Genomic DNA, 15,612 nt, shown 5'->3' with positions numbered 1-15,612 from the left:
CTGGGTGTTGACTCACAGATGTAGCTGGGCATGTTCATCCTTTCACTGATCATTCAGCTTCTCTAACCTTTAGACAGGTGTTTGTGAGGAAGGACTGGTGATACAAGACCACTTCACTCTCAAGATCAGAGATAATAAAAACTGACAAGGGTTTCAGTCTGTGCTTGTGATTTCTACTTGTTCCTACTGTCTCCCTCTAACATCCATCTTCTCTTCTTACATACCTGCCCTACAGACTTCAAGTTCCAGGATCAAAGAGTGGTAACAGCCTTACAGACTGCTTAACTAGCTCCCATAATAGCATTAGGTCAAATTCCTTATATACAGTATAAACATATTCCAGCAGTTCTGCTTCTCAGACTAAACCCCGATTTGACTGATACACATAAGGGAAACGGTGAGACTGGCTAGACTACTTAAAATGGTGCCTGCTACAATTTCAAATCACCCTGTGCTAAAATCTATGTGTTATCACATATTCTTTTTAGTAGATAATTTTCTGAGGTAGGAACTTTTACCTGTGACCAGTGCAGTATGTTGCCTAGCACACACTAGGTGTTTTATAATTCATTGACAAATGAGTACTTTGAATCACCTCTGCCAACCCAATCTAAATGGAAGGAAGAAAAAAGTCAACCTGACTTCTATTTTAGATCAGTATGTGGAGTGCAGACTGAACCAGCAGAACCCCGGCAGCCCAGGAGGTGCCTTCAAGGAATGACCCCCCCAAACAATAGCCTTTCTCCTTGCTCCCTCTGCCAAGTCAGGTAGCTTCTGTATACTTTCCTTTTACTTAACAGCACAAAGCCTTCTCTCCCTGAAGTTAATCTTTGCCCCATGTACTAAGATTCACATCATTTATCCAGTTATTTCCCCTCAACCTTATAAGATGAAAATATTCCCGCTTGCTTTCCTTGCTCATTTGCAATATTGTTAATATAAGCAACCTTGTTTAGGTACTATATAAATAAAGCTGTTCACACCACGCTGGCTGCAGCCATCAGCTGCGCCAGACCTCCTGATTCCATCTCTTTATCTTTGATACAATCTATGTCTCTTATTAATTCCCTGCCATTCCCCCTCTGGCTCATTTACTCTGTGAGCTGGTTTGTGAAATCAGTACATTAGCTATCAGTAAATATTGAATCAGATGACTGTTACATAAATCAAAATCTTACTGCTATCAGTAAATGTTGAATCAAATATTACATAAATTAAAACCTTAGGAAGTCAATGAAAATACTAAGTACCCATATGATATTTTCAAATTTCTTATTTATCTAAGTAATCCATTTAAATATATAGCCAGGAGTGGAACTGCTGGACCACAGTATTTCTAATTTTTTGAGAACTGCCACATTGTTTTTTCTTTTTTGAGACAGTCTCACTTTGTTGCCCTTGTGCTGTGGCGTCACAGCTCACAGCAACTTGCAACTCTTAGGCTTAAGCGATTCTCTTGCCTCAGCCTCCCAAGTAGCTGGGACAATAGGCCACAATGCCTGGCTAGTTTTTGTTGCAGTTGTCATTGTTGTTTAGCTGGCCTGGGCCGGGTTGGAACCTGCCACCCTCGGTTTATGTGGCTGGACCTGAAACCACTGTGGTACAGGTGCTGAGCCTGCCACATTGTTTTCTGTGGAGGCTGTACCATTTCATATTTCTACAAATGAGGATTTCAATTTCTCCACATGCTTACTAATACTGGTTATTTTCTATGTTTTTGATAGTTGTCTGGATTCTTAAAGAGTGATTATATTACATATTGAGTCCAGATTTTCTGGAGGCATCCAGCTAAAATAATAAAGTCAATGAAGCATTTCCTTTGGTTATTTTAAGAGTACCAAAAAGCTTTAAATTTCTCATAACCTATCATATCAGCTAAAAATAGCTTATCCTGGTCTCACAGACAAGATATTAGTTAATGACATCTTTATTTTATGCCTATAAGACAAACATTGAGACATTTCAGAAAATTATGCAACCTGAAAACCTTATTCCAATTGTCATTTTATTGCAAGACGGTGGAATTAATTACAAATTTAAATCATAACTTGGTAACCTTTAGTTAGGCAGCACATTTTAACAAAAGCAAATCTTTTGTTCAAAAGTAATTACGTAACAACTCAAAACACATAATAGGAAGAAGGGTGAGAAACATCTAACTGGCCAATAGATTTAGTTCTTTCACTATATGAAAACTCAAACTTTTCCTTTTTAGGAAAGGTAAACTGTAACTTCAGTATAGACAGAAATACGGAAAGATTTTGTCACACAGACTAATTTCTTTTAATTAATGGGTTTTAGTTGTCTCATTTGGGGAAGATCCATTTACAGAACTGGCTGTGCTTTCACCTTCTTTGCGAGCAGCTTTAGATCTGCAATGCACTTGGCAATTGTCTCCTTTTCCTGTAATAAGGAAAGAGAAAGCTGTTAGACCTTTCCCAAACACAGAAGGGTACAAATACTAATTGTAAAGAACATTTCCTACCAGACCAGAACCTCAAGGTGATTACTGGCTTAATGTTATAAGACTACTAGAAAGGTTTAGTGGTAAAATTGATTTAATGCAGAACAGATACAATTTATTTTAAGCAAATCCAAGGGGTTACTTAAAATTCTCTGGGTTAACAGCTTTTATGAATGAAACCTGTACAGAATTTGAGGACAGATACTCCTATAATCATGTGTCACTGATGTTAGCTTGCACAGCTAACAGCTGCTTGAAAAAGACCAACCTAACAAACATCAGTAATATAGAAATGTTAATAAAGAATGAAAGTACATTCTAGTTTATTTTCTGTACTAAGTTTCTTAAATAAGCATGTATGTTATTTTAATGCAAAAGACAGTTTATCCTATTTTTCTAATCCTATATAAGTTAGCCAGAAAATGACCAGAAATACCTAAATATACTATTTATCTGGGAAAGAAAAAAATGTCTTAAGAAGAGGGAATGGAAATCATGAAATTAGGAAAATGCAAGGGGCTTAGAAATAGCCTTGTTCAATCCGTTTTATAGAAAAGTGAAAAATATGTTGGCTAATGTTACCCAAATTATGGAATGTAAATGCAGGCCTACCACAACCAGTGTTCTCAACAATCTCTCCACTTACAGGGCGAGAGCCCCTTTCGTAATCAAACTTTGAGGAAAACTGTCATGGCAGTTGTGCAGCATCTTCTAGGTTATCATTATCCAGAAAAACAGACTGTAGGCTAAATAAACTGTATTGTATTTAAAAAAAGACTGTAGGCTAAAGACTCCTTGCCAGTTATTCCTATCTTAACAAAAAACATCAGCAGATGCTTATCAGAGATACCAATAGAACTCAGAAGCCATAAAACATAGTGTACCTGCTGTGCAGAGATGCTCTGCACCACGTGCTTCTCCACCCAGTTTATCATGTGCTCCTGTTCCTTTCGCTGCATCATATTCTGCACAGAGATGTGATAGTCCAGGCGATTCTTCACCTCCTTATATACTCTATGTAGCCGGTCCCGGTAAGTAAGCTCCAAGGCCATAGCAATGTTATTCTGGGGCAAAATTTAAGAAATGGTGAATACCGTGTACAAACTTGAAGGAATACTTCTGCTCTGAGTGCCCCACTTATTAGAATGCCCTAACACTCCCTTGTATGGGAAATTCTTTTAACATAGAACTATGTTTAACTAGGTAACACATACATAGTAAGAAATTACAACGGCATTTAGTACAAATATATGTAGTACAAAAGAAGTTTCCTTAGGCCTGTCCCCGCACCAATCCTCTTTGGTCACTATCTTTCTGGATTTGTGTCCCTCTCCAAAATATTTAATAGACAAGATATAGGTTATATGCATACACAAACATACCCCTTATTATGACATGCAAACTCACCTCAATTTTAAGTTACACTGGATTCCACTATATTAGCGTTCCATAATTCATTTAATCAAGCTCTATTATAATTAGGTTGCTTCCAAGTTTTTCTACTACCAATGATGCTGTATACATTGTATGTTTGTCTCTGCACTGATATGTTAATATTTGCTAGGTTAAAGAATAGCTAACATTGTTGGGTACCTGTTATATTCAAAGCACTCTTCTGGCGGTGGGTAATGCCTATAATCCTAGCACTCTGGGAAGCCGAGGTGGGTGGATCACCTGAGTGCAGGAGCTTGAGACTAGTCCGACAAGAGCAAGACCCTAACTACTTAAAAAATAGAAAAATTAGCTGGGTGTTGCGGTAAGCACTTACAGTTTCAGCTACTCAGAAGGGTGAGGCAAAAGGATCGCTGGAACCCAGGAGTTTGAGGTTGCTGTGAGCTATATTGCTGTGAGGTATAATGTCAGTACTCTACCCAGGGTGATAGAATGAGATTCTATTTTTTTTATTGTTGGGGATTCATTGAGGGTACAATAAGCCAGGATACACTGATTGCAACTGTTAGGTAAAGTCCCTCTTGCAATCATGTCTTGCCCCCATAAAGTGTGACACACACCAAGGCCCCACCCCCCTCCCTCTGTCCCTCTTTCTGCTTCCCCCCCATAACCTTAATTGTCATTAATTGTCCTCATATCAAAATTGAGTACATAGGATTCATGCTTCTCCATTCTTGTGATGCTTTACTAAGAATAATGTCTTCCACTTCCATCCAGGTTAATACGAAGGATGTAAAGTCTCCATTTTTTTTAATGGCTGAATAGTATTCCATGGTGTACATATACCATAGCCTGTTAATCCATTCCTGGGTTGGTGGGCATTTAGGCTGTTTCCACATTTTGGTGATTGTAAATTGAGCTGCAATAAATAGTCTAGTACAAGTGTGAGATTCTATTTCAATAAAATAAAGCACTTGTGTTTAGATTCAATTACATCTTATAACTACACCATGAAATAGTTACTATTATATTATTATAATCATTTAGGTGTGAGGAAACTGAGCAGAAGAAACTTGCCTGAGGTTACAGAGCTAATAACTTGTGAAGCCAAGATCTGTATACAGACAGTTATGTTACAAAGTCCATCCTCTTATTAAGTATTTCAACTTGGCTAATCCACGGGAATCTCAAGCCAATGCACACAAAACTAAAGGGTATTTGAAACAAGGCAGAGAAATCCTTTAATGTGAAAGTGAGGTATCAATCCTCAGCTTAAACACTTTCAAATGGCTTTCTCTCTCAAGAGTGTAACTCGAAATCTTTACAGAAGCCAATATAGCCCCTGACTACCCTCTCTACACTTTGCCTCCTTTTATTCACCCCTTCGTCCACCGTGTAGCTATGTAGGCCTCCTTACTTTTCCTTGATTATGTCAAACAAACCTTCAGGTTTAGGGAATTCGAAATTGTTTTCCGAAGCCCGGAATTTATTTCCCCAGAAATTCACGTATCTTGTACCATCAGTTCTTGTATGCATTTGCTCAAATATCACATGAGAAGTATTTCCTGACTGCCCTATAAAAATAATTCTTTTCCTTTAATACTAGTTTATTATACTACTTAGTATTTATTATCTGTTGTCATTCACTTCTGTTCAATTGACTGTTTTGGTCTTAGTCATATTTTTAGTCCCCTGCTTTGGCTAGAGTATTTACATAGGAAGAACTCAGTAAATATCCATTAAGTAACTATTTTATAAATAAAAACCCACATGACTATAATTTGCCTCTCATAAAAAAGCTACATTGTCAATTTGGTTTTAAAAAAAGTCAAAATTTGTGTGTGTGTGCGTGCTTACAAGTGTGCATACAGTATGCATTAAGCAGGAAACTTTCTCCTGTTGTACCCTAAAATATGCAAAAGGCTTTAACATTTTCTGAGTTATTTATTTATTTATTTTTGAGACAGAGTCTCACTTTCTCACCCTGGGTAGTGTTATGGCATCAAAGCTCATAGCAACCTCAAACTCTCAGGCTCAAGTGATCCTCTTGCCTCAGCCTCCAGAGTAGCTAGGGGACTACAGACACCTGCCACAATGACTAGCTAGTTTTTATCTATCTTTCGCAGAGACAAGGTACCGCTTTGCTTAGGCGATCCACCTGCCTCTGCCTCCCAGAGTGTAAGATTACAGTCATGAGCCACCGTGCCTGGCCCATTTTTCTGAGATTTTCAAACATTCATGTGCTTAAGAGTCTTTAGTGATCTATTTAAAATAATATATTCTTGGATAGCTCCTAATAGAGATTCTGATTCCACAGAATCCTTTTGTTCCCCTTCCAAAGGAATAAAAACTACACCAAAGGTAACTGTGATGCATGTGGTACTGAGACCACCCTGAGAAATACTGGCCTAGATCCTTAATATTTCAAATATTTACTCCATCTTACCACCTTACTTTTCACTTCATACGTGCTTTAATACATATATAAGAGCATCACATTTTAAAATATGTTAGTCATAAAGTACTAGGCTCAAAGTAAAGATAGTAGTAACAAAATACTTGAACATGTTCCTAAAGATCATTTTGGAAACTAAATATTTTAGCCTCCAGTTATGTTCTGACCATGGTAAAAAGCTTTACTGCTCTATGAATTTGCTTTGAGAATTCAGAATGTATAGTATAAACATTTCTTACTGCAAATATGTTAAGATATTCTTATAGCAAATACACATACATGAAATAAATAGTATGTATTTTACTTCTGGCCCTTCTTAGACAGTACATGCCATTTTTTAATCAGCTCTAACTTAATGACTATTTTCCTTTTAAGTGTGGATCCAGAATGTGTTTTTTTACAATTTTTTTATTTCTAATTTTAGAGTAATTCCAATTATTTTTTCACTTGACAGTTCTAAAAAGTCTGAATAGCTAGAATTGCCCAAATCTTTTCTTTTCTATATCAAACAGATTGAACACAATCTATTTAACCATTCTTCCGAAGAGATTCTGAATTTTTCTTTTTAAATGCATGCAAATGAGTAATTTTATTCTTCTAGGAAACTTCTAAAACCCACCCTCTGGACATCAAAAAGGTAATGCCGCTTCTGAACCAGTGCCTGCTGTGACTTCTCCATATCAATCGCATCCTGGATTTGTTTGATGGAAGCTTGCTTCACCTCTTCTAGCTGGGCAAGTTTTTGCTGCAATCGTTATCAATAACAAAGATCAGTGAAAATACCAAGGGTAATAAAAACAGATTCATTTTATGCTTCCTCAAATTTGTATTTCTCATTTGTAAAAATACCAAGAAATATATATAGGGAGAAATGCACAGACTCTTAAAAAGAATTACCCATAATAGCTATGCAGTTATCTTGTTAAATGAACTGTTAAATAAAAACTGAAGGGTTTTGTAGATAAACATTTCTTTAAAACAGCAATTAACATTGACCCTTATGATTGTAATCACTATACTACATAGATTAATTTCTACTTGTTCTTCCTCCAATGCTTATATTAAAATTATCGGGCGGCGCCTGTGGCTCAAGGAGTAGGGCGCCGGTCCCATATGCCGGAGGTGGCGGGTTCAAACCCAGCCCCATCCAAAAAAAAAAAAAAAAAAAAAATCACACACAAAAAATTATCCCTATATGGCCTTGATGTTTCTGCTAGCTTAAAATGAGGGAATAAGGCTTACTGAGGGAATAAGGCTTACTGTACTTACCTCATTGAGTTTATCAGCAAATTCTCCAATAGAGGCACCATATTTTTTAACTACATAGACAAATAATCCTACTACTGATATGGTAGAGAAGGTCTCTGGGGTAATCACATATATTTCTTTGGATAGAGAATACAAGATAAGCCCGGTTCCAAGCACATAGGGTCCTATAAGAGAGAATTATTGGATGAGGATGTGCAATGCCTAAAAAGAGGAAAGTCAGAAAGATACTTCTGCATTTGGTTAGGCAAATGTTAAGCAATAATTTTAAATAAGCAGATTCAAAGACAAAACACTGGATTGGGAAGCTGTATGGTAGAACTGAAAGAACAAAGATCTGAACTCAAGAAAACCTGTATCCTGACTCTACAACTTATAAGAAACAAAGCAAAAAACAAACAAACAAAAAAAGAAACAATTTAAATAATCTTTGAACTTAAGTTTCCTCATCTGTAAAATGGGAACAGTACCCTCTTCACAGTTTGACAAAATAAAACAACGTGTGTGTGCACAGGAAGGTAGAAGAAGAATTTAATATCAGGTTTCCCACTCCTATAGAACCTAACTGTAACATTTCAAATTTATCTTTTCCTTTAACCAAGCCATGAGTTCTGAAAAAACAAAAGCCATAATTTACATTTCTTTAGGATTCTCCTCAGTGCCTAATAAGATGTTAGAAAGAGGCAGAGAGGCCTTTAGGGTGGCATTTTATAGTACTTCTGAGAATGGCTAGTATCAAAGAATGATAGGATATATTATGAGAATATGGTTTCAGTGTCAAATATATTTAACTCAGCCTTTCCCATACAAAGTTTCAACAGTTTTTCTTTTTAAGCTGCCTATAACATATAAATTTTAAATGTGAATTTGCAAGAAAGGCTTATCACATTTTTATCACCTATGGAGATCTGAGGACACTCACATTTCTTGCAATTCCAATTAGGAAAATACTACTCCAGGGTTAAAAAAAATAAATAAAAATCTTTGGTTTCCAATGTTCCATAATTACAGAAAGAATTCTAAATTTAACCAGGATCTAGGTTCAAGCCTAGCTCAATCATTAAGAAGATTAATACAATTTCAGCAAATCGTTTGTTTTCTAGTTCTTCTGGGTAATAAAAATGCCTTCATAAGACTACTGTGAAGATTAAATAATGTAGGTAAAATCGCAGTACATTAAAAAAGCAAAATTTTGAAAACTCATGCTGTTTTTTTAAAGAGAAAAACTTATAAAAATGGTTCAGTTTGTGCTCACATCCATAAATACACAATAGTCTCCATCACTTTACCTGACGTTATTTTTGTTCATATCTCCTTTGATTATCTTATATTAGACATTTATTCACTTCTTTATTGTTTATCCTACAACGGAATGTTATGTTCCATAAGGGCAAGCACTTAACATAGCTCAACACTGTATGCCTAGAACACTGCCTGGTATAGAGCAGGCATTCAATAGAGCAGACATTCAAATCTTTGGTGTACAGAGACAATGCTATCAAATAAAAAAATCCCAAGCAAACTTATACCAAAGACAAGGTATAGCAATCACCTCAATTATTACATTGAATTACTTCAACAATTCCCTTTTAGTGTACCAAATATACCACCAAAGACTAGGCAAATGCTCTCACCTGTTACACCAGTTTTAGGATAAAGAAACTGGAAGAATTCCTCAGGGATCAGACCAAAACGAACTTTTCCTCCATATTCAGGAAGAGGTGGTAGAGGGGCAAGATTTGGCTGTCCAGTGTGAAAGATCCTTGTTGCCTGCAACACCCTACGGGTAGCAATTGCAAAAATATAAAACCTAATCTTTAAAGGGAACAAATGTATAAACAATTAGCAGAAACAATGAATGGGGCCGAGGACTGAGGCGGTTTCCTAAAACAGACATAATGGAAAGAAAATGGACTTGGAATGGGAAGGTTAAGGGTCTAATAATTAGCTGTGACAAGGACAATGACTTAATCACAGACACTTAAAGTCATATGCAACCTTCTAATACTGGAATCCTTTCTCTAAGTCTCATAGGTTATCTGCTTACCACCTTGTTTATCTATTATTAGCACTGAAGTATATAAGAACATGGACTCAGGCTTAGCGCCTGTAGCATAGTGGTTATGGCGCCAGTCACAAACACTGAGGCTGGCGGGTTCAAACCTGGCCTGGGCCAGCTGAACAATGACAACTGCAACAAAAAATAGCCTGGTGTTGTACGGGTGCCTATAGTCCCAGCTACTTGGGAGGATGAGGCAAGCGAATCACTTAAGCCCAGGAGTTGGAGGTTGCGATGATGCCAGGGCACTCTACAGAGGGCGACACAGTAAAACTCCACCTTAAAAAAAAAAAAAAAAGACTCAGCAGCCAAATTCCTTGGGTTCAAATCTGAGACCTGTCACTTGACTTTAAGGAACTAATTAAGCTTTTCTTTGGATTTCTCTCAGTAAAACGGGAATATAAGGGTTGTGAGAGTTGATTCAACACATACGAAAAGTGCTTAGCACAGTGAAGTTCTATGTAGATGGTTAGCTACTATATACCAGCTATGTTGTAAGACAAGAACTTTGACCTTTTTGAATACTCCCTTTGATAGGGTGTTAATTACTATGTGTTAACAGGCCTTTTCAGTATTGGGGAGCTCTATAATTATGTTCATCTTTGAATTCAAATTCAGTTGCTATATAAAGTCTTGCTTCTCATTTTGCTTTTTTATGTATGATAACACTGATGAATCTAGGTTAACCATCTCATTCCCTTTACAGTCCTGATTGTCTACCACAAAGACTTATTTTTCTTTTTTTTGAGACAGTTTTACTCGTCACCCTCGGTAGAGTGCTGTGGAGTCACAGTTCACAGCAACCTCAAACTCTTGGGCTCAAGCGATTCTCTTGCCTCAGCCTCCCAAGTAGTTGGGACTACAGGTGGCTGCCACAAATGTCCGGGTATTTTTTTAGAGAAGGGGTCTCCCATCTGTGAGCTCAGCCAATCAACCCACCTCAGCCTCCCAGAATGCTGGGATTACATGTGTGAGATACCCAGCTTGGCCAGAACTTTTTTTTTTAATGAGGTATACGGGCCAAGTGTGGTGGCTTATGCCTGTAGGCCCAGCACTCTGGGAAGCTGAGGCGGGTGGATTGCCTGAGCTCATAGATTTGAGACCAGCCCATCTCTAAAAAAATAGCCAGGCATTGTGGTGAGTGCCTACAGTTCCAGCTACTAGGGAGGCTGAAGCAAGAGAATCGCTTGAGCCCCAGAGTTTGAGGTTGCTGTGAGCTATGACACCATGCACTCTACCGAGGACAACAAAGTGAGACTCTGTCTCCAAAAAAAAAAAAAAAAAAGGTATGCAGAACTGAATACAATACTCTAAATATAGTCTGACCAATTCATTCATTCCACAAATATTTACTCAGAACTTGCTATTGGCAGTACTAGGCTTGAACCATAGTGCTATTATCAAGAGGATTTGCAAATTATTCTGCTATTGTATTAAAAGCAGACTAAGGGAACACTTCTATACTGCTGGTGGAAATGCAAATTAATACATTCCTTTTGGAAAGATGTTTGGAGAACACTTAAGAGATCTAAAAATAGATCTGCCATTCAATCCTATAATTCCTCTACTATGCCCAGAAGACCAAACGTCACATTATAACAAAGATATTTGTACCAAAATGTTTATTGCAGCCCAATTTATAATTGCTAAGTCATGGAAAAAGCTCAAGTGCCCATCAATCCACGAATGGATTAATAAATTGTGGTATATGTACACCATGGAATATTATGCAGCCTTAAAATCTCTTTCATGTTTACATGGATGGAGCTGGACCATATTCTTCTTAGTAAAGTATCTCAAGAATGGAAGAAAAAGTATCCAATGTACTCAGCCCTACTATGAAACTAATTTATGGCTTTCATATGAAAGCTATAACCCAGTTATAACCTAAGAATAGGGGAAAGGGGGAGAGGAAAGGGGGAGGATGGGCGGAGGGAGGCTAATTAGTGGGATTACACCTGTGGTGCATCTTACAAGGGTACATGTGAAACTTAGTAAATGTAGAATATAAATGTCTTAACACAGTAACTAAGAAAATGCCAGGAAGGCTATGTTAACTAGTGTGATGAAAATGTGTCAAACTGTTTATAAAACCAGTGTATGGTGCCCCATGATCCCATTAATGTACACAGCTATGATTTAATAATTAAAAAAAAAAAAGCAGACTAAGATCGCATTTTTACGGATTACAGCATATTGATGTCTCATTAAGCTCTTCAGGAAATAAAATCTAATTCTGTTCATATCTGCTGTCATGATTAGTCTCCTTTGACTTCTTAACTGTTTCTGTCCTACTTCCTACCCCTACAACTCCCTGTTCTCTATTCCCCTTGCAATGTAAGATTTTACATTATTTTTATTGATTTGGGTTCACTGCTTACCTTTTGAATATTATTTCTGCCTCCAAATATATTAGCTACCCCACCAAACTTTGAAATCTAAGCATCACCCTTGAGATTCCTTCATTATATCAAAGTTTCTCAATCTCAACCCTATAGACATTTTGGACTAGATGTTGTGGAAGGCTGGTCTGTGCATTGTAGAATGCTTAGCAGTGTTCTTGTGGCCTTTACAAACTAGATGCCAGCAGCACACCCAGCCTCCATAATGGTGACAATCAAAAATATCTACAGAGACTGCTAAATATCCCTTGGAGGGGCAAACTGCCCCAGGTTACTACTGATATAAAATTCATATCATCACAGGATTTGCTCTGGTCTAACACAAATCCTCTCCCCAACTAGCTTAGTTCAAGCCCTCATTATCCCTTGAATAAACTTGTTTAACAATCCAAAAGTGGTGCCTCTGCTTCTCTTCAAGTACCCCTAGCCCCTGCACATTACAGCCAAAGTTTCTAAAATGCAAATTTGACTTGAAAACTTCAAGGCTCTCTCTGGCCTATGGGAATCAAACAATATACTTGATCCAGTACCTATCAAATTTTGTAACCTCATCTTTCTTTGTTTTCCTACCCCCTCAGCCATACAGAACTGCTTCACAGCTTTTAAAAATGAACAAAAATTTAAGTCTAGGTGCAGCAGCTCACATCTATAATCCTAGCACTCTGGGAGGTGGAGACAGTGGATTGCCTGAGCTCAGGAGTTTGAGACCAGCCTGAGCTACAGTATAGTCAGATGTTATGGCAGGCAACTGTAGTTCTAGCTGCTTGGGAGGCAGGCTGAGGCAAAAGGATCACTTGAGCCCAAGAGTTAGAGGTTGCTGTGAGCTATGATGCTGTAGCACTCTACCAAAGGACACAAAGTGAGACTCTGTCTCAACAAACAAACAAACAAAACAAAAATATGCCTCATGCTGCCCCCTGTCCAGTATGCCCTTCAGGAATGACCCACAGGAACTGTATTAAAGGGCCGCGGCATTAGGAAGGTTGAGAACCAATGCTCCATTGGGAGTTTGGGAAGGGTGTATAACCATACACAATTTTAGGCAGCTGGTTAAGTGCTATGAAGAGAAACGGAGCAATGTAAGAAAACAGGGAGCAACAGAATGGAGAAGAGTTTTTTAGAAGGTCAGGTGACATTTGAGCTAACCACCTGAGGAAAAGAGAGAAGACAACTAGAAAGATCCTGAGGTGAGAATGAACTTGACAGTTTCCAGAGGAATAGCAAGGTCAGTATGGTTGGAGAATAAACTAAAGAGAACAGGAGATGGAATCAAGAGGTAGGGTGGGATTAATTCATATTGTGCCTTCTAGGTTATGCTAAGTTTGAATTTTATTTCAAGTAGGATGGGGAACTCTTTAGGAAGGCTTTAGGTCAGGGGTTTCAACCTTCCCCGCCCACCCCCCACCCACTGCCACACATTGGAAGAATCAGTGTTGTCTTGGGCCACACATTAAATATACAAACACTAGCAAAAGCTAATGAACAAAAACGGCATACTTTCCATGGTATCTAACATCACAGACAAATGTCTTCACAAAATCAGCATGCAGCCTACAGGCCACAAGTTGGGCACCCCAGCTGTAGGTGAAGAATTGACCTATGCCTCTGGCTATTGTGAGAATGGCAGTAATGAGACAAAACAGAGATGCAAGACTAATGAAGAAACTATTGAACCAGCCTAAGTGAAAACAGGGGGTGGTTCATACTTCAGTAGTATTGGGAGCAGTAATTAAAGTTTAGATTATAGGGGCGGAGCCTATGGCTCAGTGAGTAGGGCGCGGGACCCATATACCGAGGGTGGAGGGTTCAAATCCAGCAGCGCCAAACTGCAACAAAAAAATAGCCGGGCATTGTGGTGGGCACCTGTAGTCCCAGCTACTGGGGAGGCTGAGGCAAGAGAATTCCTAAGCCCAAGAGCTGGAGGTTGCTGTGAGCTGTGATGCCACTGCACTCTACCAAGGGCGACAGAGTGAGACTCTGCCTCTACAAAAATAAAATAAAATTTTAGATTATACTCTGGACAAAAAGCCTTGCTCAGAGGTACAAGAAATGTAGTGTAAATGAAAATCAAGAAATGTTCCTCATTATCTTTTATATATAGTTCTTTTATTACCTATGTTACAATTATTTGTTTACCTGTCTATGTGGAGTCCTTTTGGAAGCAGTCAATTATAGCCTAACTTTATGGCATACACAATTACAGATAAATTCACTTTTCTGGCCATAGGATAGTTATCAAATTTTGCAAGTTTTAAGACTAAGCTTGGAAGTGGAAAAAGAAATCTCCAAGAAAACTGTCATGTCTTACGAAGTAATTTTAACAGTAACAGATGCTAATGTTTACCACTAGGTACCAAGTACTGTCTTTCTAGAGTTTCACAGGAATTAAGTCTCTTAATTCTTGTAACCTACAGTGTCCCATTATCTCCATTTTGTAGATGAGGAAATTGACATTACACAACTACTAAGTGGAAAAGCCAGGTATATATACCCAGCTCTACCTTTGGAGCCCTCACTCTAAACCACTACTTTATAGCTGCCTCCACTCCTAGATTGTGAGCTCCTTGACAGCAGGTACTTAGCCTTACTCATTTTTGTTTCCTTATTATGTGGGTGGCAGGACATACAATTTACTGAATCAATGAATGCTTTCTCTAATTCTTATCAAGCCAGTAAAAAGTAGGAATCTGAGAGACAAACTGAAAACAATTTGCTTCACTGTTTTATTTAACATAATTTGTTCTTTGCTATATAGTCTAATAACTTTGATTAGAAATGTGGCTACTATGCCTAGCTGAAGGTCACAGGGGAGAGGGGCAGCCTTACAAGACAGCAAAAGCAGTTTCTACCTTAGTTAGAACACATTACTTACCCTTAGTCTTTGCTATTGGCGATGTTCCTGGTAGTTACAGGAACAAGTGTTTGAATCATTCCTAAAATTACCTGAAGAAAGGAAATTTCTAGCCTAAAGCTGAGGAAGTAACTGAGAAACAAAATGAGATGATAAAAACAAGGGAAGCTTTACACTCCTCACACTTACCCTGGACCTAGAAGGGCTGAGTTCTTCAGAGAGGCGGCTGCAGATACACAAGGCGCAAGTCAGCAAAGTCAAGTTGAAATCGAGTTTGTCTCTGCGCCGTCCCTGCCGGGCCCAATCTCTACTCCACGTATCCCTCTTTCTCGTTCCCCCAAACCTCACGCTTCCTCCCGAACCGGGCTGATCACTCCCCACTCGGGCCCAAGTGTCTGCTCCCTTCTCCACCCCCTACCCGCCTCTATGTCCCTCTAGAGTCGCTTCCTTCCAATTACCCTGATAGCCAGCCTAGGCTTTACACCCCTCACCCGCTGTGGCGGAGGCAGAAAGTACCACCCGTGACAGCATGGTCAGCGAAGGTCCAGAAGGCAGCAGTCCTAGCGTCCCCGTGACCCCGGCTGGAGAATCGGTCAGGGGAAGGAGCAAGATGGACGCTCGCAAGTATCGCGAGAAGAGAACCTTGAATCCCTTTTTTCTTCAACTTTCGATGGGATGTTTTTTTATCTCGCGAGATCAGGCGCCGCAAACCTGTTGCTGCTG

The 15,612-nt window shown here is 38.6% G+C and overlaps 1 protein-coding gene across 1 annotated transcript; it reads right to left on the bottom strand.

The window, feature by feature from the left end:
* Positions 1–1,986: 1,986 nt before the first annotated feature.
* Positions 1,987–15,567, bottom strand: ATP5PB (ATP synthase peripheral stalk-membrane subunit b). The gene is made up of 7 exons (XM_053592875.1): positions 15,381–15,567; positions 15,079–15,115; positions 9,212–9,357; positions 7,581–7,744; positions 6,931–7,056; positions 3,349–3,528; positions 1,987–2,403 (listed from the first exon to the last, which is right to left on the bottom strand). Exons 1-7 carry the CDS (start codon positions 15,418–15,420, stop codon positions 2,326–2,328), a joined length of 771 nt encoding a protein of 256 aa, XP_053448850.1. The 5' UTR covers positions 15,421–15,567; the 3' UTR covers positions 1,987–2,325.
* Between the last annotated feature and the right edge of the window lie 45 nt (positions 15,568–15,612).

Source organism: Nycticebus coucang, chromosome 5 (genome assembly GCF_027406575.1).
Source record: "Nycticebus coucang isolate mNycCou1 chromosome 5, mNycCou1.pri, whole genome shotgun sequence".
NCBI lineage: Eukaryota > Metazoa > Chordata > Mammalia > Primates > Lorisidae > Nycticebus > Nycticebus coucang.
This window is presented reverse-complemented; position numbering and strand designations above follow the sequence as displayed.

Excerpts from the sequence above, each read along its gene's own strand:
- ATP5PB (XM_053592875.1), bottom strand. The coding sequence starts at position 15,420 with ATGCTGTCACGGGTGGTACTTTCTGCCTCCGCCACAGCGG. Across the intron at positions 9,358-15,078 it reads TCAGCCCTTCTAGGTCCAGG|GGTGTTGCAGGCAACAAGGA; the intron begins GTAAGTGTGAGG and ends TGCTACCCGTAG. Across the intron at positions 7,057-7,580 it reads TTGCTGATAAACTCAATGAG|CAAAAACTTGCCCAGCTAGA; the intron begins GTAAGTACAGTA and ends TAACGATTGCAG.